Genomic DNA, 27511 nt, shown 5'->3' with positions numbered 1-27511 from the left:
CACCGTGTGCGAACCCTGCAAACATCTACCTCCTTCTTTTATTAAGTTGAGGCTGTTACGTACCACATGGCGGGGCTGGTTGGGAGAAGACACCACTACCGTGTTGCAGATGGCCAGAGCCATGAAGAAGTCAACGATGTAGGTGAGCTCCATACTGGCGTCCCTCAGAAGGAAGAGCGGAGAGGACAGACAGTTCAGCTTCTGAACCAGGAAAGGGTCTGGGACTATATCCTTCTCCTTGAGGGAAGACCGGAAAATTGGAATTAGACATTTCATATCATGCCGTCAGTTGTGTGTGATTCAATGAATCAACTAATCACCAAGTCTTGATTAGAAGTGTCTTAGTGCTTGGCTAGAACAAAAACGTGCATCTCCTGAGGGGTCTTATTGCGAATGGATTAAGAAACACTGGGTGTATGAGTTTCACCATGGGGCTACTGAAGGCGCTGTGTCGGGGCAGGGTGGGGCTGGGTGACTCCTCCCCCTCAGAGTGGCCTGTCAGTGTGTGCAGGGACACAGAGCTGCGGTTGCAGCTGAGTGACTTGCAGCTCAGGGACTTGGCGCTGGCACGTGACTTGAGCGTGTGGGAGCAACCCATCGCCTCATCCTCCTCGTACACTTCAAGCCTCCGCGCTGCCAGAAAGGCAGACAGGGAGGGACAAAAGAAATAGTTAAATACATTGTACAAAATCCTTAGTGTCATGGTATCATGGGAGGCAGGTAGCCTTGCGGTTAGAGCCACTCCCGAGGGTGTTTCAGGTCAAACATAAGCACCCACAAAAAATATTATTATTTTCAAACATTCACAATGCTATATCACTGATGAGTAGGGTTGCAAAGTTACCGTTAATTTACCGAAGTTACCGGAATCTTCAGTAATTTTGGTAATTGACAGAAAATCTATGGCAATTTATCGTAACTTTGGTCATTTATACTTGAATAACAATTTTGTTTTATTATAAAAATAGAGTATTCATTTATTATATCTGTGTCCATATTGTCCATGAGTTTAGTAGATATGGTTCAAGAGAAAATAGCCTATGGTCTAATTAATGAAATAATTATCTAATCAATGAAGTTTGTAAAATAAATATAAAGGATATTTCATGCTGAAACCCTCATATTAAAACACCAATGGTATTCACTAAGTTGATGGTTTACATTTAGCATAATGTTTTACAGCTTTCTCATATTTTATTTCAAAATGTACAGTACCAGTCAAAAGTTTGGACACACCTACTCATTCCAGGGATTTTCTTTATTTTTACTATTTAGCATCACAGGGCTATGTACTGAGAATATTGCAAAATGTGCTTTCACCGAAAAGCCATTTTAAAATCGGACATAGCGAGTGCATAGAGGAGTTCTGTATCTATAATTCTTAAAATAATTGTTATGTTTTTTGTGAACGTTTATCGTGAGTAATTTAGTAAATTCACCGGCAGTGTTCGGTGGGAATGCTAGTCACATGCTAATGTAAAAAGCTGGTTTTTGATATAAATATGAACTTGATTGAACAAAACATGCATGTATTGTATAACATAATGTCCTAGGGTTGTCATCTGATGAAGATCATCAAAGGTTAGTGCTGCATTTAGCTGTGGTTTGGGTTTATGTGACATTATATGCTAGCTTGAAAAATGGGTGTCTGATTATTTCTGGCTGGGTACTCTGCTGACATAATCTAATGTTTTGCTTTCGTTGTAAAGCCTTTTTGAAATCGGACAGTGTGGTTAGATTAACGAGAGTCTTGTCTTTAAAATGGTGTAAAATAGTCATATGTTTGAAAAATTGAAGTTTTTGGATTTTTGAGGCATTTGAATATCGCGCCACGGGATTACACTGGCTGTTGAGTAGGTGGGACGCTTGCGGTTAAACAAATCAAAATATATTTTATATTTGAGATTCTTCAAAGTAGCCACCCTTTGCCTTGATAACAGCTTTGCATACTCTTGGCATTCTCTCAACCAGCTTCATGAGGTAGTCACCTGGAATGCATTTCAATTAACAGGTGTGCCTTGTTAACAGGTAATTTGTGGAATTTCTTTCCTTCTTAATGCGTTTGAGCCAATCAGTTGTGTTGTGACAAGGTAGGGGTGGTATACAGAAGATAGTCCTATTTGGTAAAAGTCCACATCCATATTATGGCAAGAACAGCTCAAATAAGCAGAGCGAAACGACAGTCCATCATTACTTTAAGACATGAAGGTCAGTCAATACGGAAAATTTCAAGAACTTTTAAAGTTTGTTCAAGTGTAGTCGCAAAAACCATCAAGCGCTATAATGAAACTGGCTCTCATAAAGGACCACCACAGGAAAGGAAGAACCAGAGTTACCTCTGCTGCAGAGGATACGTTCATTAGAGTTACCAGCCTCAGAAATTGCAGCCCAAATAAATGCTTCACAGAGTTCAAGTAATATACACATTTCAACATCAACTGTTCAGAGGAGACTGCGTGAATCAGGCCTTCATGGTCGAACTGCTGCAAAGAAACCACTACTGAAGGACACCAATAAGAGATTTGCTTGGGCCAAGAAACACGAGCAATGGACATTAGACCGGTGGAAATCTGTCCTTTGGTCTGAGGAGTCCAAATATGACATTTTTGGTTCCAACTGCCGTGTCTTTGTGAGACGCAGAGTAGGTGAGCGGATGATCTCCATACGTGTGGTTCCCACCGTGAAGCACGGAGGAGGAGGTATGATGGTGCTTTGCTGGGGACACTATCAGTGATTTATTTAGAATTCAAGCCACACTTAATCAGTATGGCTACCGAAGCATTCTGCAGCGATACGCCATCCCATCTGGTTTGCGCTTAGTGGGACTATCATTTGTTTTTCAACAAGACAATGACGCAAAACATTAGGATGTGTGAGGGCTATTTGACCAAGAAGGTGTGATGGAGTGCTGCATCAGATGACCTGACCTCCACAATCACCCTACCTCAACCCAATTTAGATGGTTTAGGATGCGTTGGATGGCAGAGTGAAGGAAAAGCAGCTAACAAGTGCTCAGCATATGTGGGAACTGACTGTTGGAAAAGCATTCCAGGTGAAGCTGGTTGAGAGAATGCCAAGAGTGTCTAAAGCTGTCATCATGGCAAAGGGTGGCTACTTTGAAGAATATAAAATATATTTTGATTTGTTTAACACTTTTTTGGTTACTACGTGAATCCATGTGTTATTTCATAGTTGTGATGTCTTCGCTATTATTCTACAATGTAGAAAATAGTCAAAATAAAGACAAACCCTTGAATGAGTAGGTGTGTCCAAACTTTTGACTGGTACTGTATATAAAGAAAATCATATTTTAGAGGGCCAGAGATGATTACATACACCTGTGATAATCTGAATTACCCAAAGGGGCCACTAGATGTCTAAAATCCCTGAAAGATACAAAAATTTGGATATTTTACTGGTAAACTTTGAACGTTTCCAGTAATATACCCTCCCCTTGCAACCCTAATCATGAGTACCCCTGATGGAAAATGTTGTGTTGTGTAGAAAAATGTACTTTGACTTCTCACCATTTTCCTCGTGGGGGTACTCCACCCCAGCAATGGTGCAGCGCCGGAACACCATCTTGTTCTCTGTCAGCGTGCCAGTCTTGTCTGAGAACACATACTGAATCTGACCCAGGTCCTCTGTGATGTTCAGGGCCCGACACTGGATCCTGGAGTCCATATACTCATTATAGAAGTCCACGTCGTTCTGGATGAAGAAGATTTGACACAGTTTGACGATCTCGATGGACACATACAGGGAGATGGGGATGAGCACCTGCCGAGGAGAGAATGGAAGATAATTTAGCATCATGAATTTAGCATATTAAGACAAAGTTAAGACATTTAGTGTGCTATCTACCTGTAAAACTATGATCATGGTCCAGAACAGGTAGAAGCCAGACAGGGCAGGAGACGTGGTGTCAGGGATCAGAAAGGAAGCGTCCTTCAGGTTCCTGAGCCAGAGACCATGGCCTGGGGGACACAAAGAATGATACGGATGTGGTCAAAAGACTTGTTTACAGCAGCGCTATACAGTTGAAGTCGGAAGTTTACGTACACCTTAGCCAAATACATTTAAACTCAGTTTCACAATTCCTGACATTTAATCCTAGTAAAAATTCCCTGTCTTAGGTCAGACAGGATCACCACTTTTTTTTAAGAATGTGAAATGTCAGAATAATAGTAGAGAATGATTTATTTCAGCTTCTATTTCTTTCATCACATTCCCTGTGGGACAGAAGTTCACATACACTCAATTAGTATTTGGTAGCATTGCCTTTAAATTGTTTAACTTGGGTCAAACGTTTTGGGTAGCCTTCCACAAGCTTCCCACAATAAGTTGGATTAATTTTGGCCCATTCCTCCTGACAGAGCTGGTGTAACTGGGTCAGGTTTGTAGGCCTCCTTGCTCGCACACGCTTTTTCAGTTCTGCCCACAAATTTTCTACGGGATTGAGGTCAGGGCTTTGTGATGACCACTCCAATACCTTGACTGTTATCCTTAAGCCATTTTGCCACAACTTTGGAAGTATGCTTGGGGTCATTGTCCGTTTGGAAGACCCATTTGCAACCAAGCTTTAACTTCCTGACTGATGTCTTGAGATGTTGTTTCAATATATCCACAGAATTTTCCATCCTCATGATGCCATCTATTTTGTGAAGTGCACCAGTCCCTCCTGCAGCAAAGCACCCCACAACATGATGCTGCCACCCCCATGCTCTACGGTTGGGATGGTGTTCTTCGGCTTGCCAGCCTCCCCCTTTTTCCTGCAAACATAACAATGGTCATTATGGCCAAACAGTTCTATTTTTGTTTCATCAGACCAGAGGACATTTCTCCAAAAAGTACGATCTTTGTCCCTATGTGCAGTTGCAAACCATAGTCTGGCTTTTTTATGGTGGTTTTGGAGCAGTGGCTTCTTCCTTGCTGAGCGGCCTTTCAGGTTATGTCGATATAGGACTCGTTTACTGTGGATATAGATACTTTGTACCTGTTTCCTCCAGCATCTTCACAAGGTCCTTTGCTGTTGTTCTGGGATTGATTTGCACTTTTTGCACCAAAGTACGTTCATCTCTAAGAGACAGAACGCGTCTCCTTCCTGAGCGGTATGACGGCTGCGTGGTCCCATGGTTTTTATACTTGCATACTATTGTTTGTACAGATGAACGTGGTACCTTCAGGCATTTGGAAATTGCTCCCAAGGATGAACCAGACTTGTGGAGGTCTACAATTTTTTTCTGAGGTCTTGGCTGATTTCTTTTGATTGTCCCATGATGTCAAGCAAAGAGGCGCTGAGTTTGAAGGTAGGCCTCCAATTGACTCAAATTATGTCAATTAGCCTATCAGAAGCTTCTAAAGCCATGACATCATTTTCTGGAATTTTCCAAGCTGCTGAAAGGCACAGTCAACTTAGTGTATGTAAACTTCTGACCCACTGGAATTGTAATACAGTGAATTACAAGTGAAATAATCTGTCTGTAAACAATTGTTGGAAAAATGACTTGTGTCATGCAAAGTAGATGTCCTAACCGACTTGCCAAAACTATAGTTTGTTAACAAGAAATTTGTGGCGTGGTTGAAAAACAAGTTTTATTGACTCCAACCTAAGTGTATGTAAACTTCTGACTTCAACTGTAGCTGTGGTAAAACAGCAAAGACCAAGAACTGTGTGGATAAGTAGTGTGTTTATATAGCAAACACATACAGCTGTGGTCAGTTAAATTGAGAGCAATACAAACCTACTGTATAGCTGTGGTCGGACACATGTTTTCATATAGATGTGGTCAGTTATATTGATCAGTACGGACCTATAGCTGCAGTCAGACACATGATGACCAGCAGGACAACGCTCCACAGCACGTCCACGTTCAGCCTGCGCTCCAATTTACTGCGTTTATACCTCGGTCCATTGTTGTTCTTCATGGCTTTGGTCTCGTGACCTGCGTTCAAGATCACACAACACAACCATGGCTATATACATGTATAAATGGCCTTGTATGTGTGCTTTTACAGTAGACCAGTAGTGCAAAGTACTTAAGTAAATATACTTTAAAGTAGTACTTAAGTAGTATTTTGGGGTAGCTGTACTTTACTATTTATATTTTTGACAAGTTTTACTTCACAACATTCCTAAAGAAAATATTGTACTTTTTACTCCATACATTTTCACTGACAACCAAAAGTACTCATTACATTTTGAATGCTTAGCAGGAAAGGAAAATAGTCAAATTCACACACTTATCAAGAGAACACGTGGTCATCCCTACTGCCTGTGACCCTGGCTATCCGTTAATTTAAAAACAAGAAAATGGTGCCATCTGCTTTGCTTATATTTGGAATTAAGTGATTTATACTTTTAATTTTGATAGTTAAGTATATTTTTGCAATTACGTTTACTTTTGATACTTAAGTATATTTAAAACCAAATACTTTTAGACTTTTACTGAAGTAGTATTTTACTGGCTGAATTTCACTTTTTCCCGAGTAACTTTCTATTAAGGCATTTATACTTTTACTCAAGTATGACAGTTGGGTACTTTTTCCACCACTGCAGCAGACCTGGGTCAAAATACCGTATTTGTTTGTGGGTGACGAATAAAACATGCAGAGGTGATAGTACCCTTACGGCATAACTCTATATATAATTCTACAACAGAGAAATTCTTTACAATAAAATTGCATAGGCATTGAAATGCAGTGCACAAGACGTCAAAAGCCTTCATTTTTGCTGCTGAAAAATGAAAGAAAACGAGATGAATGTCATATATAGAAAGCCATTGATGGTACCAGAGCTGATGTAACTGTATATATTTTGTAGTAAAATAATGGGAGCAGACACCTTATGTGCCTGAGCAGACAGACTGGTTTAGCCTGCCGTGTTGTAGTCAGCCCTGCCTGACTATGTCTAGTGGGGACAAGGCATAAAAGAGCTAGGGGCAGGCTACATTCCTAGCAGCCAACTGATATAGACTATGAAGGCAGGACAATGTGGTAGTTCACTCAACAGCCATTTTTCCATAAGGACAGTATTATATAGGCTTTATGACAGAAGAGTCAGGTTCAGTGTTATTGAGTACACGAGAGGCAGATTAATCTCTCACCAGCATAGTCTGTTACCAGAGGTCGCACCAGAGGTCCCAGAGTGGTGTGGTGTAAAAACAATTCTGGGGCCCGTAGTTTTTCCTGATCTGGTAACCTAACCAGATAAAACTCCAGACCTTATACGCTATGACTTGATTAATCTGTTGTAAAAAGATTTAATATGGGCTATGATGGGACCAGAGTTTTTCTAATCACGTCACATGTTTTTTTTTTTTACTCCTGGAAAAACAAATGGCCTTGGGGTGGATGAAACCCTGTAAAACTGCAGAAACCTTGTACTTTATCATATGAATTATATTTTAAAGAAGGACTAGGAATTTTCCTCTACACAGACACACAGAAAGCAACATGATTTAGCAATAAAACTCACAGGGCTGAGCATGCTTTATACAGGTTTGCATTGTGTAGTCCTGCCGTATGCAACTGTAGGCCTAACTTAAAATTAACTCACAGTCTATGTCAGCTATTGTGTTTATTGATTCATTCCAGTTAATCCTTTTCGATTAGCTAGGTAGCCTAGTCAGCAAAAGTTTGAATATAAACCACATTTGATCCCATTCACATTTTCTGACAAAGAAATGGGCTATAAATAGACAATGTTACCGCTCTGTTTACCCTGGCTAGAGGGACAGGGTGCATAGTAGGCTAGACTATGCAGCTGTTGTTGTTAGTAGCCTACAGTTGATCAGACGGAAAAATGGTCTAGTTTCCATGCAATACTGCATGTCAGATCGCTAATGTTTAGGTGTATAGGCTGCTAAATTTATGTAAGAGTTTTTGCTTGTGTCTGTCTGGAGTGATGTGTTATCACGCTTGCTAAATAAATACCGGAGGATAGTTGTGAGCGCACTTTGTGCATTGTACCCGGCCCACGTGACCTGTGATTTCCGTGAATCCGATTGGTCAAGACACGCAAAGAGCCTGAAGCAGCACTACGATGTGAAGGACAAAAATTGTGCAAGAGTTGACAAATCATGAGGCAAATCGGTCAAAAAAAAACAGCACTTTGCCCATCTTTTAACGCTTTTCAAAGGTGCTAAATTGCCACAGTCCTGCTGGTTGTCCAGGTATAACTTGAAATATGATGAAAACCAGCTGTGGACACCCGGGTTGGATAATGGGATACTCCAAACCCTAGAAGATCTAGACCTGAGGAAAGAGGATTGTTTCACCCTCTTACCTGCATAGACCACAATGCCTATGACGGTCTCCGTGTTGCGGATGGTGCAGCTTCGCAGAAGGAGGTTGTTGTTGTGTAAGCCCACACGAGCCTTATTGGGGTACTCCCTGTAGGAAACAAATAAGAAGAAATAATGAAGTTACCTTTCCTTTCAAAAGTTTATAAAATGACATCTGTCTTCATACAGTGTCTGTAGTCAATAAAACCAGACTCACATGAAACCTCGGAACCGGCTGAGGTCGTTGTTGGGGTTCTCACATTCAATGCGGCTGTGGAAGTTCTCTGGAGTCAACTCAGAACCCTGAAACACATTTTCCCATTAGACCCAAGGACAATATTTGACCTAATCCCTATTGACGTTCTTCTTCCTTACACCATACCTTTACGGGATGCGTACAGCTTTTTACACAGATATACAGTGCAGTTGCGTAATGCAGGTAAATTACAGCTTCTTGTGTCATGTTTTATCAAGCTTTTTATTGATTATTGTACCACTCCACCTTTAGCTGTACAATAAACGGCAGTGTTTTGTTTAGGCAGGGCGAGCCACCCCATCTCTTGCACGCTTGCTTTAAGACTTAAGCCTCAAGTACTTCAAACACTGAAGTGCCATCATGATGATTTAATGATAACAGCATGTTCAAACCAATGAGAGCCACATACCTGTCGTGGCAGATCTCTGACCAGTTGTCTCTGTTTGAGGTTGGTCTCCCCGTCCAGGTTGGCCGTCTCGATGTAGCAGACGCCGTGGGGGTCAGAGGAGTACAGCAGCAGCATGTCTGCAGGGATGATCTCATTACAGGACAGACGGACAAAGTCCCCCACATGGACATCCTGCCAACGCTGGTCCACATACGTCTGCTGTTTCCTATGGTAAAAAAGACCACAAGATAACCTGTTAACTGCTTGAGGGCAATGAGAGTGGGACCATGTGCGTACTATCAAATATGACGAAGGCCTGAAGTCCCCCACTGTTGTTAAAACGTTGCTAACAATTAGAGGTCGACCGATTATGATTTTTCAACGCCGATACCGATTATTGGAGGACCAAAAAAGCCGATACCGATTAATCAGCCGGTTTTTATTTATTTATTTGTAATAATGACAATTACAACAATACTGAATGAACACTTATTTTAACTTAATATAATACATCAATAAAATCAATTTAGCCTCAAATAAATAATGGAACATGTTCAATTTGATTTAAATAATGCAAAAACAAAGTGTTGGAGAAGAAAGTAAAAGTGCAATATGTGCCATGTAAAAAGCTAACGTTTAAGTTCCTTGCTCAGAACATGAGAACATATGAAAGCTGGTGGTTCCTTTTAACATGAGTCTTCAATATTCCCAGGTAAGAAGTTTTAGGTTGTAGTTATTATAGGAATTATAGGACTATTTCTCTCTATACCATTTGTATTTCATATACCTTTGACTATTGGATGTTCTTATAGGCACTTTAGTATTGCCAGTGTAACAGTATAGCTTCCGTCCCCCTCCTCACCCCTACCTGGGCTTGAACCAGGAACACGAAAACAGCCACCCTCGAAGCATCGCTATCCATTGCGCCACAAATGCCGCGGCCCTTGCAGAGCAAGGGGAATAACTACTTCAAGGTCTCAGAGCAAGTGCCGTCACCGATTGAAACGCTATTAGCTCGCACCCCGCTAACTAGCTAGCCATTTCACATCGGTTACACCAGCCTAATCTCGGGAGTTAGGCTTGAAGTCATAAACAGCTCAATGCTTTAAGCACAATGAAGAGCTGCTGGCAAACGCACGAAAGTGCTGTTTGAATGAATGCTTACGAGCCTGCTGCTGCCTACCACCACTCAGTCAGACTACTCTATCAAATCATAGACTTAATTATAACATAATAACACACAGAAATACGAGCCTTAGGTCATTAATATGGTCAAATCCAGAAACTATCATTTCGAAAACAAAACGTTTATTCTTTCAGTGAAATACGGAACCATTCAGGATTTTGTCTAACGGGTGGCAACCCTAAGTCTAAATATTGCTGTTACATTGTACAACCTTAAATGTTATGTCATAATTATGTACAATTCTGCCAAATTAATTACGGTCTTTGTTAGGAATAAATGGTCTTCACACAGTTCGCAACGAGCCAGGCGGCCCAAACTGCTGCAGATACCCTGACTGCTTGCACGGAACGCAAGAGAAGTGACACAATTTCCCTAGTTAAAAGAAAGTCATGTTAGCATCCAATATTAACTAAATATGCAGGTTTAAAAATATATACTTTGTATTGATTTTAAAGAAAGGCATTGATGTTTATGGTTAGGTACACATTGGTGCAACGACAGTGCTTTTTTCGCGACTGCGCTTGTTAAATCATCACCCATTTGGAGAAGTAGGCTGTGATTCGATGAGAAATTAACAGGCACCGCATCGATTATATGCAACGCAGGACACGCTAGATAAACTAGTAATATCAACCATGTGTAGTTAACTAGTGATTATGTTAAGGTTGATTGTTTTTTATAAGATAAGTTTAATGCTAGCTAGCAACTTACCTTGACTTCTTGCTGAACTCGCGTAACAGGTAGTCAGCCTGCCACGCAGGCTCCTCGTGGAGTGCAATGTAAGGCAGGTGGTTAGAGTGTTGGACTAGTAACCGGAAGGGTGCAAGATCGAATCCCCGAGCTGACAAGGTAAAAATCTGTCGTTCTGCCCCTGAACAAGGCAGTTAACCCACCGTTCCTAGGCCGTCATTGAAAATAAGAATGTGTTCTTAACTGACTTGCCTAGTTAAAAAGGTTAAAAAAAAGAAAAATGAAAAAAAAAAAAGACAAATTTGGCCACAATCGGTGTCCAAAAATACCGATTACCGATTGTTATGAAAACTTGAAATCGGCCCTAATTAAATTGTCCATTCTGATTAATCGGTCGACCTCTACTAACAATACCACAAAAGACAACAAAATAACAGTTTCACACATATGAGCAGTATTCACACAAGCAAAGGAACAGGTCTCTCTAAACAACCATAAAACGTCCCTAAACACAGACATGGTTACGTATTTTACACATTGTAAAAACTCCAGGAAACACCATTAACCCTGCACTTTTTTTGTCTACATTTTGGTCAGTGACCTGTGTTTGGGTACACAGCAACATGCACAAGATGGAACCATGCCAACTGTAAGGTAGGGTGGGTGTTAAGAAACAAGTCTTCAAGTCAGAGGGAGTGAGTGTAAGGCTTCTCAAACACACAATGTTCAACCAAGGCAGCTATGAGCCAGTGTGTGAACACACCTCAAGGTTAATCATTTATTTTACTGTCCACCACCACCACCACCCTTTCCTGGCAGGAAAGAGACTGAGAAACAAATTACTGAGAAACAAATGACTGTAATACTGTGGTTTGTTATTCACCCAATATAAAAGATGTTAAAGATAGTTGGTATGGATAGGCCCTAGGAAAGGGGTCGGCAACAGGCTGCCCAAAATCAGCCCACGAGTGATTTTTGTTGGCCCCCTAAAGTTTAGTTTTTGGTTAAAAAAAAAGACTCAAATCACCAGGAATTCAGCTAAAAATGAGTTTAATTTAGAAAATCTATTCCCACAAATAAAAAAAGAGACGTGATTGAGACTCAATGTAATCAAGGTACGAAATTATTATTTTCAAATACAACCTCTTTTTGGGCTTAGTTGTGGTCAATTTGCAGTGTACAAATGATTATACAACACAAAATGGTCCTGCGGCAGAATCTACTCCTGCCCTAAGGATTGTCTGGCCTCAGTAAGCCTGAGGCGATGAATGATTGCATGGTGGGACATGTAGACCTGGGAGGAAGAACCAATAGGCTACCTCGACCACTCACTCCTAGACTCCGGAAAAGGGGATAGATTTGACATGGGGTTAGCAACCCCATCCTGAGCAAAATAGATTATGATAAAGATACCTCAACAAGTGAGGACACAGCCATTGAACAATTAATTTCTCTTGTCAAGGCCTTATGTGCAGAGAGACATGAAAGGAATTGAGTGAGAGGTGTGTCCATCTCTCACATGGCACAACAATTATTGTTTTACAACCACAGATGGTATAATTTAACCCCTTGTAATTAGAGATTGTCAACTTGTCCTACTTTCAGTTCAGCATATACCGTGCATTTAAAAAGTATTCAGACCCCTTCACTTTTTTCAAATTTTGTTACCTTATAGCCTTATTCTAAAATGGATAAAATTGTATTCATCAATCTACACACAATACCCCATCTAAAAACAGGTTTTTAGAAATGTTTACACATTTATAAAAAAAAAAAAGTAAAAAAAATAAATAATTAAATATCAGATTAACATAAGTATTCAGAACCTTTACTCAGTACTTTGTTGAAGCACCTTTGGCAGTGATTACAGCCCAGAGTCTTCTTGGGTATGACGCTACAAGCTTAGCACACGTGTATTTGGGGAGTTTCTCCCATTCTTCTCTGTAGATCCTCTCAAGTTCTGTCAGGTTGGATGGGGAGCGTTGCTGCAGAGCTATTTTCAGGTCACTCCAGAGATTTTCGATCAGGTTGAAGTCCGGGCTCTGGCTGGGCCACTCAAGGACATTCAGAGACCTGTCCCGAAGCCACTCCTGCGTTGTCTTGGCTGTGTGCTTAGGGTTGTTGTCCTATTGGAAAGTGAACCTTCGCCCCAGTCTGAGGTCCTGAGCAGGTTTTGATCAGGGATCTCTGTACTTTGCGCTGTTCATCCCCACAACGTGATGTTGCCACCACCGTGCTTCACCGTTGGGATGGTGCCAGGTTTACTCCAGACGTGACGCTTGGTATTTAGGCCAAATAGTTCAATCTTGGTTTCATCAGACCAGAGAATCTTGAGTCTTTAGGTGCCTTTTGGCAAACTCCAAGCGGGCTGCCATGTGCCTTTTACAGAGGAGTGGCTTCTGTGTTACCACTCTACCATAAATGCCAGATTGGTGGAGTGCTGCAGAGATGGGAGAGCCTTCCAGAAGGAAAACCATCTCCACAGAGGAACTCTGGAGCTCTTTCAGAGTGACCATCGGGTTCTTGGTCACCTACCTGACCAAGGCCCTTCTCCCCCTATTTGCTCAGTTTGGCTGGGCGGCCAGCTCTAGGAAGAGTTTTGGTGGTTCCAAACTTTGTCTATTTAAGAATGATAGAAGCAGGGAACGTTCAATGCTGCAGACATTTTTTGGTACCCTTCCCCAGATCTGTGCCTCGACTTAATCCTGTCTTGGAGGTCTACGGACAATTCCTTCGACCTCATGGCTTGGTTTTTGCTCTGACATGCACTGTAGGACCTTATTTAGACAGGTGTGTGCCTTTCTAAATCATGTCCAATCAATTGAATTTACCCCAGGTGTACTCTAATCAAGTTGTAGAAACATCAAGGATGATCAAAGGAAACAGGATGCACCTGAGCTCAACTTCCGAGTCTCATAGCAAAAGGTCTGAATTGTTATGTAAATAAGGTATTCTGTTTTTATTTTTAATACCTTAGCAATTTTTTTTCTCGAAAAACCTGTTTTCGCTTTGTCATTATGGGGTATTGTGTTGAAATTGATGAGTAAAAAAATGTATTTAATCCATTTTAGAATAAGGCTATAACGTAACAAAATGTGGATAAAGTGAAGGGTTCTGAATACTTTCCGAAGGCACTGTACCTGATCTAGTTAGCATGCTAGTCAGTTTGATGGCACCATATACAACCCTAGTAAGTATAAAGAAGAAGCTGCAGAACTACAGGTCTGTACGTTTTGTTTACCTGTAAAAGTAGCTGTCACATATAATTACCGGTCAGTTTGCTATATAGCTATCAGAATGTTAACCTGTAAACGGATCTCGTGCACAAGCCAGGACATTTCAAACCATTTTCCAGTCAGTTTACCCCATATATGCAGTACTAATTCCATTTGAATTCCATTTGCTCCCATTCAGAGATAACAAACAACCCTATGCTCTACTAAAATTTACGCAGAGTGTATTTACCTGCTGTAAATCTCACAGACCAGTCCGTTGATGAACTTGTCCGACTTGTGTTTCCTGTAGTCTTCCCAAAGATCCTTTACTGCCGTCACTGTCAGCACCAGGAGAATGGGAATAATGCTGATTTCCGGCTGGAAGGCATTGACCACTGGAACAAAGTTCAGAGCTGCCAGGAATATGAAATAGATATTGGCAAAGCGGTGGAGTTGTTCGAACAGGTTCTTGGGGATAAATGAGAGGAAGGAGTACTTGGTGGTTGTCACCTTGTTACTGCTGTATGATTTGAGGATTTCCGTCAGCTCTTCATCCTCTGTGAGGGAGGATACCACCGTCCTCCTCTTCCTCCCTAGTCGGTCCTTCGGACTGGAACTTTGTCCTCGGACCGGCCGCTCCAAGCTGTACATGACTCCTAAGCCCAGTGAAAGACTCCACCAGTTCAAATCCAGAGGGTTTACTTATTGGTGACCTTGATTAAAATCCAGAGGGTTTACTTATTGGTGACCTTGATTAAAATCCAAGCCGACCCTTGAATCTCTCTCCGGCATTTCCAGCCACTCGTGACCGACCGAGCTCTGGATCTAGATTCAAATGCCCACTCTGTTTTACTGTCATTGTCTATCATGATCCAGGATGTTGAGTCGCCAGGGTGAAGTTTAGATAGAAATATAGCGAATTTGCCGGGGAGAGCTTAGTTTCTGTCATGGTGGAGAGTATCTCTCCGGCACTTCACTAACACTACACCTCGCTGCCTTAGAGATCAATAGAGCCACTCCTCCACACTCCATGTCATAAACAAACTCAAAGTTTAACTTTTATGACTTTCTATGAATAGGGATTGAGAAACCCTTGACATCACAAAGGAATGGGTAAATGAGCAAGCCCATAGATTATCTGTGCTGTATATATGGTGCTCTTTATACCACATACAGTCACACAGACAACTGAATCTACAATAACCAACATATAATCCAGTGTAAGGATCACCTGTCCTCAGCTTCAGGCTCTCTCTAGAAAATGTGTTCATGTTTGGTATGCTAATGGTAATACAGAACTTTAGACTGTATCATGTACATTTCTACTTCACCTTTGATCCTACTGTTACAGGAAGTCCCAGTATGCAATTCATGGGTCTTTTCTCATTTGGGCAAAAGTCCATCCTCCACCTTCTCCTTCCTCTCTCCTCCGTCCTCTCTCCTCCGTTACTCGGAAACCAATAAGTGGTTGAGGAGATGTCAATTTGTTAGTAGGCGAACGAAAGAGTGTCCTCCCCTCCTTGATAGCCACCTTTCATTGAGGATAGACATGTGTTTCCTACCTGAGTCCTACTAAATCTGTCACACACCCCCTGAATCATATTTTGTTTTGTCAGTGGAGAAAAGCATGCACACATGTTTTATCTATAAAATGTCTTGCACAACTAACTTCCATTTGTTTTGATCACTTTACACATTTATTTTGGGATCCACCCCTGTAAACATCATTTGCCTGATGACACGCAAGATGAGAAGGAGAGTCTAATTTCATACAAGCACATTTTCGTTAACGTTTCCTCTTCTCACCGCCTCTCCTCGATTACCCTTGACCTTTTTCAAATGGAGGCGAGACAGAGAGAGGATGCAGGAGTTGAGCAAATTCAATTGCGAAAAGGCCATGGTGCTGATTAACACAGAGGACTGTGGGATATGAAGTTTGTGTTGAAGATGTTTTAAGACCTTCAGTTTGAATACTAGCCATCATAAAATCAATATACCTATGTCGTAATGCTGTAATGTATCTGGTAACTAAGGATATTTTATTAGAACAATGTTACACAATAGTATAATTACCATAACTTATTCCGCATGTGTATTGTGTAATAACAAAAAAAACACTCAACTCCATAACTATGTATGAAGTAGTATGTAACAACACGGTGACTGTTGTTGATCTAGTCCCCTTATAAAGGATAAACCCTGGCCATTATGGCCATTGTTGTCCAGCCTGCCCACTCACCCGCTGTACACTGTAACGATGTTGTTGTTGACCTTCTGGTCAAAGCGGTAGCGGCGGTAGTCCTCCAGGGCATCCTTGATGGCGATGACGATGAGCACCACTACCAGGGGAATCATAGTGATCTCCTTCTGAAAAGCCTCCACCACTGGGATCCAGTTCAGCATCACCAGGAACAGGAAGTACAGGTTGGCCACCCTGAGGAGGAGGGGCTTGATAAATCCCACATTGACCCCCAGCCCCTAAGGCTACCTGTACACTTATGGGCGCACTGCAGTCTCCATTTGGCATCTGCTCATTTTGAGTTAATTCACAACAAACCTAATTGCATGATTATAATCAAGTGACTCCTATGCACTCCTGCTCAAGTTGAAGTTATTTCCCAACATCAACAAACATGCTTGCCTGATTGTAATCAGGTATGGTTTACCCCATCCCCTGTGTAAATCAGCATGAGGTTAGGTATTCCTCTCACCTGTGGAATTGCTGGAACAGGTTCATGGGAATGAAGCTCAGAAGGCTGTACTTGGTGGTGCGGATGCCGTTGCCCTGGCACCCCTTGGAGATGCTGTGGTACTCATGCTGGTGGCGTCCGTGCCGGGCGATGACCGTCCTCCGTTTGCCGGTGAGCAGCTGTGTGTTGTGGAGCACTGGGGAACTCTTGGTGGGTAGGGCGGCAGGGGCCGAGTACTGGCCTCGACCTGAATCTGCGGCCACCAGCTGCTGCCAGCGGCGTCTCACCCAGTGGATCTGCTCCATAGGCCCAGTGGTCAGGGCACCCTACACCCAGAACCCTGCACCCTCCCTGGGCCTGGGTGGCCAGACCTGGTCTTCTGTTGCCTTAGGGCCGCTTACAGTGCTGTTTTTCTGAAACAAATACAAAACAGTAATCAGAAAGGTTTCAAAAGTAGTGACCTTGTGGAGAAAGGGAGAAAGAAGTAGGCCAGATAGTAGGCAAGAGTCCATGAGATAAGCATTGATTAAGTGACATAGCTATGACTAATTGTTTTAGGCAATACTCAAAACCCCTTTTTCAGGCCTGTATTTAAAGAGCAATAACTTCTAGTTCAAAATAGACCCTCACCTTGTACTTCTGACACCAATATATCTGTCACGTATACTCCCTCGCCAGCCTCTAGGTCATCAGGCTGCTGATTATCCTGCACATCCGTCACCATCGTCTCGCGCACCTGCGCCTCATGACACTCACCTGGACTCCATCACCTCCTTGATCATCTTCCCTATATCTGTCACTCCCCTTGGTTCTTTCCTCAGGTGTTATTGACTCTGTTTTCATGTCAGTGCGTTGTTTGTGTTTCGTGTTCATTGTTTATTAAAACACTCACTCCCTGAACTTGCTTCCCCACTCTCAGCGCACTCGTTACAATATCATTACTTCCACTACTGATGGGAAGGGTCTGAGTATGGAGATGGAAACACCTGCCACGTGCCCTCCTTATCACTAACATATATCACAAGTCAAAGTAGGGCCAAAGTGAGTTTGTTGTAAAAATGTTTACTACCGGGCCTCCCGAGTGGCGCAGTAGTCTAAGGCACTGCATCCCAGTGCTAGCTGTGCCACTGGAGAACCTGCTTCGAGTCCAGGCTCTGTAGCAGCCGGCTGCGACCGGGAGACCCATGGGGCGGTGCACAATTGGCCCAGCGTCGTCCGGGTTAGGGGAGGGTTTGGCTGGCAGGGATGTTCCTGTCCCATCGCGCACTAGCGACTCCTGTGGCAGGCTGGGCGCAATGCACGCTGACACGGTAGCCAGGTGTATGGTGTTTCCTCCGATACATTGGTGCGGCTGGGTTAAGCGGGCGTTGTGTCAAGAAGCAGTGCGGCTTGACTGGGTCGTGCTTCGGAGGACGCACGGCTCTTGACCTTCACCTCTCCTGAGTCCGTACGGGAGTTGCAGCGATGGGACAGGACTGTAACTACCAATTGGATACCATGAAATTGGGGATAAAAAGGGGTCATATAAAGAAATAATAATACTTTTTTTACTACTATGTAGGTTATTTCTGTTACGTTGAAACTTTCTCCGGATCTGTTATCAGCCGCCTCTTAACCATCTCAAACTTATGTAATTCATTATCTAAACAGCAGGAGGTTGGAAAAACTCCTAAATTACACATGAGGAAATATACGACTTATGAAGGGGCGCCCCTCACTGGGGAGATTTTTTTAGCTAAATATTTTCTATATTGTGTAGAAAGAAACTGTGCATAAATGACAACTATGTACTGTTGACAATGATGTTAAAGAAGTCAGGCCGCTCAGCATGTGTGGAACAACCCTACGCAATCAATTAGGGCCCCCTTCAAAGAAGTGTGCAATCATCACCGACATTGATGTATCAGGTTAATAATATAGACTGTTTGTGTTGATTAGAGTACACTTGACTGGCTCCACCACCTAACCTATTCACCATAATACAATTGTATTTACTTTTTCAAGTTTTTCACTTGAAGTCTCTTCTACGCCGAGACTGCCAGAGTGTCTCAATGCTTTGAAAGACTTGCTTTCCTTTGTCATAATCATGTTCCTGTCTTCTAAATAAGAGAAGGTAATGCAGTGAAGCTTTATTGTGGCTCTATTGTAAGGCAAGGTAGACTGTAACACTAGCCTAGATATCTCTAAACCCAAGGCTTTCCTATCAGTGAGAACTTGGGAGTAGGAAATCAGGAGGCTTCTAAAATGAGATACCCATAACCCAATGTGACAGAAGTTGTCCCTTCTCCCCATTGTAAATGTCTGATTTTATCAGGCTTGGTGTGCACGAGTCATGAGCCCATCTCGAATATGGTGGGTTAGGCTGAACTGGTGTAGATACAGTATGCTTACTCATTCTCAGGAATGTGGATTTGCCACACACGAGACCTAGGCTCCTGAAGCTATAACTGAACAAAAATATGAATGCATGTTTCATGAGCTGAAATAAGAATCTATCCACCTGACAGGTGTAGCATATGAAGAAGTGAATTAAACAGCATGTTCATTACACAGGTGTACCTTGTGCGGGGGACAATAAAAGGCCACTCTAAAATGTGCAGTTTTTTCACACTACACAATGCCACAGAAGTGTCAGACCCTGATCTGTTTCACCTGTCTTTGTACTTGTCTCCACCCCCCTCCAGGTGTCACCCATCTTCCCATTATCCCCTCTTGTATTTATACCCGTGTTCTCTGTTTGTCTGTTGCCAGTTCTTACCAGTGGTCTCTCCTGCCTTCCTGTCTAGTTCTGTTTCCCGGTTCTGACCATTCTGCCTGCCGTCCTGTACCTGTCTGACTCTGACCTGATCACGAACCTCTGCCTGGCCTCGACCTGCCCTTTGCCTGCCCCATGTTTCTAATAAATAATCTGAGAACTGTACTATCCGCCTCCCGTGTCTGCATCTTTGTCAAATCCTGAGTCGTGATGAGATGCCTAAAAGTTTGAGGGAGCATGCAATTGGCATGTTGACTGCAGGAATGTCCACCAGAGCTGTTGCCAGAGAATTGAATGTTAATTTCTCTACCATAAGTCACCTCCAACGTCATTTTAGAGAATATGGCAGTACGTTCAATCGGCCTCACAACCGCACACTATGTGGGCGAGCGGTTTGCTGATGTCAACATTGTGACATCAGCGGTGGGGTGGGGTTATAGTATGGGCAGGCATAAACTATGGACAATGAACACAATTGCATTTTATCGATGGCAATTTGAATGCACAGAGATTCCGTGACGAGATCCTGAGGCCCATTGTCATGCCATTCATCCGCCGCCATGACCTCATGTTTCAGCATGATAATGCATGGCCCCATGTCACAAGGATCTGTACACAATTCCTGGAAGCTGAAAATGTCCCAGTTCTTCCATGGCCTGTATACTCACCAGACATATCATCCATTGAGCATGTTTGGGATCCTCTGGATCAACATGTACGACAGCGTGTTCCTGTTCCCGCCAATATCCAGCAACTTCGCACAGCTATTGAAGAGCAGTGGGACAACATTCCACAGGCCACAATCAACAGCTTGATCAACTCAATGCAAAGGAGATGTGTCACGCTGCATGAGGCAAATGGTGGTCACACCAGATACGGACTGGTTTTCTAATCCACGCCCCAACTGTTTTTTTTAAGGTATCTGTGACCAACAGATGCATATCTGTATTCCCAGTCATGTGAAATCCATAGATTAGGGCCTAATGAATTTATTTCAATTGACTGATTTCCTTAATTGACTGATTTATTAGAGATCCCCATTAGCTGCTGCCTCCTGGGGTCCAAACACATTAAGGCACTTACATCACACATAAAACAAAAGTTAAAACAGTACAACATATAACATTATTACACCACTACATATCTACAATACAAAAAAAGTATAATACCACCATACAACAATATTGCAATGTGCATGTGTGTAGAGTGTGTGCGCGCTAGTGTTTGTGTGTGTATGAACTGTTAGTCAGTAAAATCTTTGACATTGTTGCATTTATATTTTTGTTCAGTCGCTAACAATACTGTATAACTTAAGAGCACATGATAAAAACTGGTCATTTTAGCAACATTCATTCTGTGAGTTTAGGTTTATTTGTGCAACAACATAACGGTCTCACATAACAGTGAGAACCAGCCGTAGCATAGGCCTACAACAGGGAAAGCTGTTGAAATGCAAAAGCTGTCAATGCTGACTAACAAAGTCTAGAGCAGGGTTGGACTGAAAACCTACAGGGCGGTAGCTCTCCAGGAACAGGGTTGAAAAGCCCTGGTCTAGACGAACTGAGAGGAATGGATCCATATAGAGCTACCAGGCATAGACTACTAAGGCCTATAGCTTTATACAATGTTGAGTGACATCTCAAACAATAAGGCTACTGGAGGATGTCACCATTACACTGAGGAGCTACTTAGCATAATATAGTGAACAAAAATATAATAACAACATGTAAAGTGTTGGTACCATGTTTCCTGAGCTAAAATAAAAGATCCTAGAAATGTTCCAAACACACAAAAGCTTATTTCTCTCAAATTTGGTGTACAGATGTGTCTACATTCCTGTTAGTGAGCATTTCTCACTTGCCCTAGATAATCCATCCACCTGACAGATTTGGCATATCAAGAAGCTGATTAAACAGCATGAACATTACACAGGTGCACCTTGTGCTGGGGTCAATAAAATGCCACTCTTAAATGTGCAGTTTTGTCACCCAACACAATGCCACAGATGGCTCAATTTTGAAGGAGCAATTGGCATGCTGACTGCAGGAATGTCCACCAGAGCTGATGCCAGAGAATGTAATGTTCATTTCTCTACCATAAGCTGCTTCCAACGTCATTTTAGAGAATTTGGCAGTACATTCAATGGCCTCACAAGCGCAGACCACGTGTAACCACGCCAGCCCAGGACCTCCACATCCAGCTTCTTCACCTATGGTATCATCTGAGACCCGCCACCCAGACAGCTGATGAAACTGAGGACTATTTCTGTCTGTAATAAAGCCCTTTTGTGGGGAAAACTCATTCTGATTGGCTGGGCGTCCCTGCCCAGTCATGTGGAATCCATAGATTAGGGCATAATTAATGTATTTTAATTTACTTATTTCCTTGTATGAACTGTAACTCAGTAAAATCTTTGAAATTGTTGCATGTTCCGTTTATATTTTTGTTCAGTATACTTACAGTAACCAGTAAATCAACTCTAGACCTTTTACTTTGTTGACTAAATTAATACTATACTACCAACAAGACATTGTTTGACAGGCTGCTAACCCACAGGTCAGAAAAAAGCACAAGTGAAACCATCAAGATACTACAGCATTGTATGCTAGATCTTATCAACACAGAATAATAGAAATGTTCTATTTGAATCTTGTTCTGCTATGTGTACACAAAACCTTCATGATCCTCGAGAAAAGAATTGTCACTAAGAGGAACCGAATGTAGTTCCAGAGAAAAGAAGAACTATGTTTATGGGCAAGTCCATGATAACACAGTGACACTGACTCAGATTTTTCACTTTAAAATGCCTGTCAAACAAAAACCAATGATTGCAAAGTTAAACAAACCATACAAATTGTTAAACGTAGTCCTTGTGCATAGTTTTACGGTTTGTTTAACTTTGCAATCATTGGTTTTTGTTTAACATACATTTTAAAGTGAAAAATCCTTTTTCCCGTGGCATTTCCCTTATGCGCCACTCAACTCAGATATTACAACTACTCTGTGGTTACTCACTCACACGCCCTTGTGAGATGCCAAAACAGCTAGCAAGACAGGCCAGCATATACCCTCGGCTGAGTGTGTGCTGTATTAAAGCTCAACAATAGAGTATCCTTCATGCTTTCCCAGTTAATGTTTTTTTTTTGGTAGGCTACTTCAGTTCATTCTATAGTGTGAACTGTGTAGCCTAGGCCTAGTGCTGGGAGAGGCCTATCATTTATATATTATTGGGCTAAAAGGTTGACTTATAAAGTAGTTCATAACTACTATACGTTTACATATAGTTTATACATCTGTAAAACAACATAGCCTGGACTAGAAGATACAAGTACATTTATTTTCTATTGATATAATGACATATTTTCAAAGACTGGCTAATGTGCCTGTCATTTTCTTTACTTTATAAAAAATGTTTATTGTACCCCCCTTATTCAACTGGCAAATCAAGAACCAGGTGTTTTACAACAGCCTGCATACCCTGGCCTACAGCTCTCCAGGAACAGGATTTACTCAAACTGCTGTGTACAGTGAAAGAGAAAACAAACAGTTTCAAAAAACTCCACACAATTTATTCTGCTGTGTAGAATTGTCATATCCTTCACCACAGCGTGCACAATGACAATGTCCCCATTTAGGAGATACTTTATCATTCATGCATGAATGTATTGTTGTATTGTTGAGATAAAGCCAAGGGGGCCAAAAAAGCTAAAATGACAAACGTAGCCAACTAGGCTTAGCTACTAGGGCATAATACTTTTACCGGAAATAAAGTAGTTTACAACGATAGACCACACATTTTAGCTAATTCAGTTTGGGTTTGGTATTTTTGTACCATTTTTTCCTTTATTGCAGCAGAATTGATTTGAACGAAACGTAGCCTAACGAATCTAGTAACGTTATCTTTTGTTACCATGGCTGCCTATAAAGTAAAAAAAAATAAAAAAATACATGCATAAATGTGTCAAGAACTTACCCTGTAATATTCATTGTTCGCTGTGCTGAGAGCAGAGAGCTGTGTCGTAAAACAAAACAAATACAATCTGTAGCGGTCACATCACATTACCTGTTTTGATCATTTACATTAGATAAAGCAGGCCTACTCATACTTGCGCGAATATATTTAAAAAAATAACATCACTTGCGCAGCATCATGAATCACGAGATAAGAGTGCTGTTCCGGGGTATAAAAAAGACGAGCTGAACGCCACTACCCACAAGAGATGGGTGGTTCATTCAGTAACATTTTTTTATTATTTATTTCAAGCCTGCCAAACGATGTCACTGTAACGAAATAGACTGTGTGTGAATCACTTCTTCGATGAGGTTTATTAACGGGAGTTGGCATCCAATAAATATTGCATTACCGCCACCTACTAGACTGGAGTATAACTCGCTTATACCTTGCTTGAAAAAATAAACACAGTAAAATAATACAACTGTATACCATCTAACCCTACACTCACTAAAAATCCACCACCCTACTCCACTATTTAAATCTATCTAGTCCTACCTCAGGCCAACAGCCTGAAAGGAGGGGACACCACCACTCAACACACCCTGTAACTTTTCTGACTTCAAGTCTTGTACACCCAAATACCTCTCTGCAGCTGTCACCACAACCTTAATTTTCTGCGACTTATGTTCCATCCCTGCAGTGCAGTTGATAACCATTGGTATAAATGCTAAAAATCCAATCTTACTGAAGCATATATCACTTGTTGGCCTATCCCTCTGTACTGGTAAAGATCTACTACTCACACCACTCCTAACAGGATCCCTCCCCCTTGGCCCATCTTCCTCTACTTCAAATCAAATCAAATCAAATTTTATTGGTCACATACACATGGTTAGCAGATGTTAATGCGAGTGTAGCAAAATGCTTGTGCTTCTAGTTCCGACCATGCAGTAATTACTAACAAGCAATCTAACCATTTCCCAACACATAAGTGTAAAGGAATGAATAAGAATATGTACATATAAATATATGGATGAGCGATGGCCGAACGGCATAGGCAAGATGCAGTAGACGGTATAGAGTACAGTATATACATATGAGATGAGTAATGTAGGGTGTAAACATTATATAAAGTGGCATTGTTTAAAGTGACTAGTGATACATTTATTACATCCAATTTTTAATTATTAAGTGGCTAGAGATTTGAGTCAGTATGTTGGCAGCAGCCACTCAATGTTAGTGATAGCTGTTTAACAGTCTGATGGCCTTGAGATAGAAGCTGTTTTTCAGTCTCTCGGTTCCAGATTTGATGCACCTGTACTGACCTCGCCTTCTGGATGATAGCGGGGCGAACAGGCAGTGGCTCGGGTGGTTGTTGTCCTTGATGATCTTTTTGGCCTTCCTGTGACATCGGGTGGTGTAGGTGTCCTGGAGGTCAGGTAGTTTTCCCCCGGTGACGCGTTGTGCAGACCTCACTACCCTCTGGAGAGCCTTACGGTTGTTTTCGGAGCAGTTGCCGTACCAGGCAGTGATACAGCCCGACAGGATGCTCTCGATTGTGCATCTGTAAAAGTTGAGTGTTTTTGGTGACAAGCCAAATTTCTACAGCCTCCTGAGGTTGAAGAGGCGCTGTTGCGCCTTCTTCACCACGCTGTCTGTGTGGGTGGACCATTTCAGTTTGTCCATGATGTGTACGCCGAGGAACTTAAAACTTTCCACCTTCTCCAATACTGTCCCGTCAATGTGGATAGGGGGGTGCTCCCTCTGCTGTTTCCTGAAGTCCACGATCATCTCCTTTGTTTTGTTGACGTTGAGTGTGAGGTTATTTTCCTGACACCACACTCCGAGGGCCCTCACCTCCTCCCTGTAGGCCGTCTCGTCGTTGTTGGTAATCAAGCCTACCACTGTAGTGTCGTCTGCAAATTTGATGATTGAGTTCGAGGTGTGCATGGCCACGCAGTCATGGGTAAACAGGGAGTACAGGAGAGGGCTGAGAACGCACACTTGTGGGGCCCAGTGTTGAGGATCAGCGAGGTGGAGATGTTTCCTACCCTCACCACCTCGGGACGTCCCGTCAGAAAGTCCAGGACCCAGTTTCACAGGGCAGGGTCGAGACCCAGGGTCTCGAGCTTAATGACGAGTTTGGAGTGTACTTTGGTGTTAAATGCTGAGCTGTAGTCGATGAACAGCATTCTTACATAGGTATTCCTCTTGTCCAGATTGGTTAGGGCAATGTGCAGTGTGATTGCGATTGCGTCGTCTGTGGACCTATTGGGGCGGTAAGCAAATTGGAGTTGGTCTAGGGTGTCAGGTAGTGTGGAGGTGATATGATCCTTGACTAGTCTCTCAAAGCACTTCATGATGACGGAAGTGAGTGCTACGAGGCGATAGTCGTTTAGCTCAGTTACCTTAGCTTTCTTGGGAACTGGAACAATGGTGGCCCTCTTGAAGCATGTGGGAACAGCAGACTGGGATATGGATTGATTGAATATGTCCGTAAACACACCAGCCAGCTGGTCTGCGCATGCTCTGAGGACATGGCTAGGGATGCCGTCTGGGCCGGCAGCCTTGCGAGGGTTAACACGTTTAAATGCTTTACTTACGTTGGCTGCGGTGAAGGAGAGCCAGCAGGTTTTGGTAGCGGGCCGTGTCGGTGGCACTGCATTGTCCTCAAAGCGAGCAAAGAAGCTGTTTAGTTTGTCTGGGAGCAAGACATCGGGGTCCGCAACGGGGCTGGTATTCTTTTTGTAGTCCGTGATTGACTGTAGACCCTGCCACATACCTCTCGTGTCTGAGCCGTTGAATTGCGACTCTACTTTGTCTCTATACTGACGCTTAGCTTGTTTGATTGCCTTGCGGAGGGAATAGCTATACTGTTTGTATTCGGTCATGTTTCCGGTCACCTTACCCTGATTAAAAGCAGTGGTTCGCGCTTTCAGTTTTGCGCGAATGCTGCCATCAATCCATGGTTTCTGGTTGGGGAAGGTTTTAATAGTCGCCGTGAGTACAACATCACCGATACACTTGCTAATAAACTCGCTCACCGAATCAGCGTATACATCAATGTTGCTGTTCGACGCTATCCGGAACATATCCCAGTCCACGTGATCGAAGCAATCTTGAAGCGTGGAATCAGATTGGTCGGACCAGTGTTGAACAGACCTGAGCATGGGCGTTTCCTGTTTTAGTTTCTGTCTATAAGCTGGGAGCAACAAAATGGTGGTCAGATTTGCCGAAAGGAGGGACGGCTTTGTATGCGTCGTGGAAGTTAGAGTAACAATAATCCAGGTTTTGCCAGCCCGGGTCGTGCATTCGATATGCTGATAAAATTTAGGGAGCCTTGTTTTCAGATTAGCCTTGTTAAAATCCCCAGCTACAATAAATGCAGCCTCTTTCCAGTTTACATAGAGTCCAATGAAGTTCTTTCAGGGCCGTCAAGGTGTCTGCTTGGGGGATCTGGTTAATATAGCACTGTGCCATGCCAGGGGATGGTCTGGTTAATATAGCACTGTGCCATGCCAGGGGATGGTCTGGTTAATATAGCACTGTGCCAGGGGATGGTCTGGTTAATATAGCACCATGCCAGGGGATGGTCTGGTTAATATAGCACCATGCCAGGGGATGGTCTGGTTAATATAGCACCATGCCAGGGGATGGTCTGGTTAATATAGCACCATGCCAGGGGATGGTCTGGTTAATATAGCACTGTACCAGGGGATGGTCTGGTTAATATAGCACCATGCCAGGGGATGGTCTGGTTAATATAGCACCATGCCAGGGGATGGTCTGGTTAATATAGCACCATGCCAGGGGATGGTCTGGTTAATATAGCACCATGCCAGGGGATGGTCTGGTTAATATAGCATCATGCCAGGGGATGGTCTGGTTAATATAGCACTGTGCCAGGAGATGGTCTGGTTAATATAGCACCGTGCCAGGGGATGGTCTGGTTAATATAGCACCATGCCAGGGGATGGTCTGGTTAATATAGCACTGTGCCATGCCAGGGGATGGTCTGGTTAATGTAACACTGTGCCATGCCAGGGGATGGTCTGGTTAATATAGCACTGTACCAGGGGATGGCACGACTG

The 27511-nt window shown here is 42.6% G+C and overlaps 1 protein-coding gene across 3 annotated transcripts in view; it reads right to left on the bottom strand.

Moving 5' to 3' along the window:
• LOC106611137 (phospholipid-transporting ATPase VD) overlaps window positions 1-23756 on the bottom strand; it is a 36666-nt gene extending 12910 nt beyond the window's left edge. Inside the window, exons 1-11 of one of the 3 annotated variants that reach the window (XM_014211030.2) lie at window positions 23439-23756; window positions 16732-17123; window positions 16260-16454; window positions 8951-9155; window positions 8503-8588; window positions 8288-8394; window positions 5814-5945; window positions 3865-3977; window positions 3528-3780; window positions 428-633; window positions 64-237 (exon numbers count right to left, since the gene is read on the bottom strand). In XM_014211030.2, the coding sequence (XP_014066505.2) occupies window positions 64-237; window positions 428-633; window positions 3528-3780; window positions 3865-3977; window positions 5814-5945; window positions 8288-8394; window positions 8503-8588; window positions 8951-9155; window positions 16260-16454; window positions 16732-17015 (1755 nt within the window). In that variant the 5' untranslated portion in view covers window positions 17016-17123; window positions 23439-23756. Of the gene's footprint in view, window positions 1-63; window positions 238-427; window positions 634-3527; window positions 3781-3864; window positions 3978-5813; window positions 5946-8287; window positions 8395-8502; window positions 8589-8950; window positions 9156-14270; window positions 15065-16259; window positions 16455-16731; window positions 17124-23438 lie in introns of those variants that run through there. The other 2 variants (XM_014211033.2, XM_014211032.2) reach the window with 2 other exon arrangements.
• Window positions 23757-27511: the final 3755 nt, after the last annotated feature.

Source organism: Salmo salar, chromosome ssa09 (genome assembly GCF_905237065.1).
Source record: "Salmo salar chromosome ssa09, Ssal_v3.1, whole genome shotgun sequence".
Classification (NCBI taxonomy): domain Eukaryota; kingdom Metazoa; phylum Chordata; class Actinopteri; order Salmoniformes; family Salmonidae; genus Salmo; species Salmo salar.
This window is presented reverse-complemented; position numbering and strand designations above follow the sequence as displayed.